At 46.9% G+C, this 3,594-nt stretch overlaps 1 protein-coding gene across 1 annotated transcript; it reads left to right on the top strand.

Annotated features, from left to right (window-relative positions):
• The first annotated feature begins 539 nt into the window (after window positions 1–539).
• LOC147631028 (increased DNA methylation 1-like) lies at window positions 540–3,015 on the top strand. Its single transcript, XM_086809359.1, has one exon. The coding sequence runs from the start codon at window positions 1,088–1,090 to the stop codon at window positions 2,636–2,638; it is 1,551 nt and encodes a 516-aa protein (XP_086665485.1). The 5' UTR covers window positions 540–1,087; the 3' UTR covers window positions 2,639–3,015.
• Window positions 3,016–3,594: the final 579 nt, after the last annotated feature.

Genomic DNA, 3,594 nt, shown 5'->3' with positions numbered 1-3,594 from the left:
GATCTCTAGGCTCATACGTAAAATGCGCCTGGGTGTGGTGATGGTGGTGGGTGGGTTTTGTGGATTGTTATGGCACCCAAATCTAGGGTCTCTATAAACTTTCTATTCACAGTTGTGGTATAGAAAAAGATGGTGTAAAGGGAAATCAAGAGAGTCGAGATCCCTTATTGGGTAATGAAAGTGATCGTTAGTTGTTCTTGGCCATCATAGTCGGGGTGAGTGACGTAAGAACACATTAGTGAGTGGAACGACATCTTGTACATACAAATCAACAACAAGATGACTACTTTGGTAAGTGAAATGATGTTGACATGCCAAGTGCTCGAGCGATTAAAAAAAGGGGAGGCATTGCTGACCATGATGGGCAAGGTAGAGCTGCATCCATGCTCTTAACACCTGCTATGGTCAATCCATGCTCGTGGAGGACCTAAATTAACTTGTAATGGAATGCCCGTGGGCCGTGTGTAAACCCACATACTAAGTCGTGTGGAGTCGGGACCAAACGTGTGACGCGGAACCACACACCAAGTCGTGTGGAGTCGGGACCAAACGTGTGACGCGGATTTACACACGGACGAACTACTATAAAATGCATTTTCAGGTTAATTCAATCGATCGATCTTCGGACGACCTTCTCCCATAGCCAGCAGCTTGCGTCTTCCTTGCTTTCTTTGTTTCTCTGTGCAGGAAAGCAGGCTGCAGCGCCCTGTTTAGGTTTTACGATATCGCCCATCAATCGGATTGCGCTTCTTTCTTCAAAGATCTAGAATCGATCCTCTTCATCGATCGTAACAAGCTCTTTTCTGGGCATCAATATCAGCGCAGCGATTGCGGATCTCACGATCTGGAAGGAACTTTGGGCCCTGCGAAATCAGATTTATCAAGCGTTCAAGGATTTTAGTGTTTCTCTCTGCACAGAGGTACATCAATCGCTCTGTTCTCCTTGTGCACTAAAAAAAAGTGGGGGACAATCTTTGCAAGCTTTCAGGGAAAGAAATTGTAGGCTTTCAAAAGGAAGGCAAAAAGCAAGGAAAAAAAGGAAACGCACAATAAAAAGCAAAACCCTATCTGATTTACAGGCAGAAAAATGCAAAAAGAAAAAAGCATGGCCTCGGCAAACACTAAGAAAAGGAAGTCTGTGTCTCGAGACCCTAAAGATGCAAGCTTCAAAAAAGGGAAGCAAAGAGCAGAGCCCTCATGTACACCACCCAAGAAGAAGTCCTCATGTGCACAAGACAGCAAGGGATGTGGAATCTTTGCCAGGCTCATTGACTCGGGGGTAGTCACAGACCATGAAACTGTATATTACCTGAGAAAGAAAGACAAATCTGTGATGAAGGAGGGTCAGATCACCCGTAAGGGCGTCCTTTGCTGCTGTTGTGGCCACCTGTTCCTGCTGTCTAAGTTTGAAGTGCATGCGGGCAGTAGCCTGCACCGTCCGAGTGCAAATATGTTCCTCCGGGATGGCAGGTCCATTTTGCAGTGCCAGCAGGCTGCTGAGGGCAGCGAAGCTCACAGTGAAACCACAAGTAGGAGGTCGAGCAATTGCTCCTCCTCTATTGGCAGCAGCATTTCTCAACCTGAAGACAACAGCGATAACATATGCCAACTTTGCGGTGACGGAGGCAAGCTGATGCTGTGTGACAGCTGCCCTTCTGCTTTTCATGCTGAATGCCTGCACCTTGATGCTGTCCCTGAAGGTGATTGGCATTGCTCTAGATGCCGGTGCGGCCGGTGTGGATCGAGCAAAGGCCTTGAAAGCCATCATAAAGATGCATTTAAGATGGCCTCAATGCTTTCTTGTGCACAATGCCAGGTTCCGTATCATCGAGACTGTGTGCAGGCGGCCCTGCAGCAAGAGTTTGAAGGCCACTGGTTTTGCACAAAGCAATGCAAGCATGTCTTCAAGAAGCTTCGGAGACTTGTTGGCCGCGTATTCCCGCTGGACAGAGGTCTCTCATGGATGCTGGTAAGGTCTTTCGAAGAGGATGGTGAGTCCGTGATTAAGAATGCTGCAGCCATAAGCTTTGAAAAGAAGCTATCCGAAGCATTCAAGGTACTCCGGCAGTGTTTTGATCCGATTGTGGACTATGAAACTGGGGTTGATCTGCTGTCCCAAACGTCATTCAACCGGAAATCAGATGTGAGACGGTTGGACTGTAGTGGATTCTATACCATGCTGTTGACCAAAGGGGAGCAGTTGGTATCGGTGGCAACAATTCGGACACATGGGAATATGCTGGCCGAAATGCCATTTATTGCCACCCGGAATGAATTCCGCCAGCAAGGCATGTGCAAGACGATGATGCAGGCACTCGAGACAATGCTGCGGGGGGTCGGTGTGTACAAGCTGATTCTACCATCCATTAGTGAGATGCTTGAGACGTGGACAGGATCATTTGGGTTCAAATTCATGAGTTCACAAGACCGCAAGCAGGTATCAGACCTAATGTTGTTGTTGTTCCCCAGGACCACCCTTCTTCACAAAAGCTTGCTGCGGCCCGAGGTTGTTCAATGTGCAGAGCCAGTTTCAGATATGGCTGAAGCCAGAGGGCGGTCAGGCCTGATTCGGTTTAAGGTGGAGGTGCTTCCATCAGATGAGGCCGCTTCAAGTTTTCAGCCAATCAGATGTCATTGATAAATCTAGGCACAACCAAATCCCCCCCCCCCCCGACACACACACACACACACACACCCAAAAAAAAAAACGCCTGTGTGCACTCCCCAAATGTAGAAAAGAGCAGCTGGACATTTTAAACATCCTTTTCCCCACTCAATTTCCTGTTGCCCACAGTACAAAGCAAAAGAAAAAGTCGGAAGCAAACCGTCCGCATTGCCTCGTCTGTTTTGTAAAACAATTCAAAGCCACTATTTTTGCAGCAATCCAATCAAGCTGGTGATTTTTTTCCCCTACTGGCTCGTCGAGGGGTAACACAGCCCTTGTGAAAATGATACAACATAATGCAGATTTATTTATTCATTCTCAATAATTCAAGATGGCTGGCAGATTTTGCACGCACTTGTGAGGCTTAGCAATTGACTGAGCTTTTTTGTTAATGGTGTGGGATGTAGAGGTATTGGATGTGGTATCTGTTATTTTTACATGGATTTTAATCTACATCATTGCACACTCTTGTAAAACCCTCTATACCATAGGTGTGCAGGTCTGTGTTGTATCAAATGAATGTTTCTGAGAAATGAGAATCTACCAGTTTAGCAAGTAAAATAAATGTAGGTCAATGCTTGGAAAACGCCTGCACCAGGGGTGCATTACAATCTGTCTTCTCTTTTGCACATCTTCCACGGTGTGAGCAGGTGTCCAGCCAAGAGCCCTCTCTTTGTTGAGCTCGCTCTCTCTCTCTCTCTCTCTCTCTCTCTCTCTCTCTCTCTCACATCTTGTCCAGCCGGGAGGAGGGGTTTTCAAATAGCTATGTCGTGCGCGCTCTTTCTATCAGCCGGAGGATATTAGAAGGCGTTGTCGAGCGTGAGTTTGGCGGCGAACGGGATGGGAGGAGGCAGGACGTGGATTCAACCTTAGTTGCTTTAATTAACGCGGCCAATTTAATTAATGCAAAAGGTTTTACAGTTGTATTA

This window comes from Cibotium barometz, chromosome 15, assembly GCF_041138505.1.
Source record: "Cibotium barometz isolate CiBa-2024 chromosome 15, ASM4113850v1, whole genome shotgun sequence".
Taxonomy (NCBI): Eukaryota; Viridiplantae; Streptophyta; class Polypodiopsida; order Cyatheales; family Cibotiaceae; genus Cibotium; species Cibotium barometz.
This window is presented reverse-complemented; position numbering and strand designations above follow the sequence as displayed.

Bases quoted from the DNA above. Each gene is read 5' to 3' on its own strand.
- LOC147631028 (XM_086809359.1), top strand. From the start codon at position 1,088: ATGCAAAAAGAAAAAAGCATGGCCTCGGCAAACACTAAGAAAAGGAAG.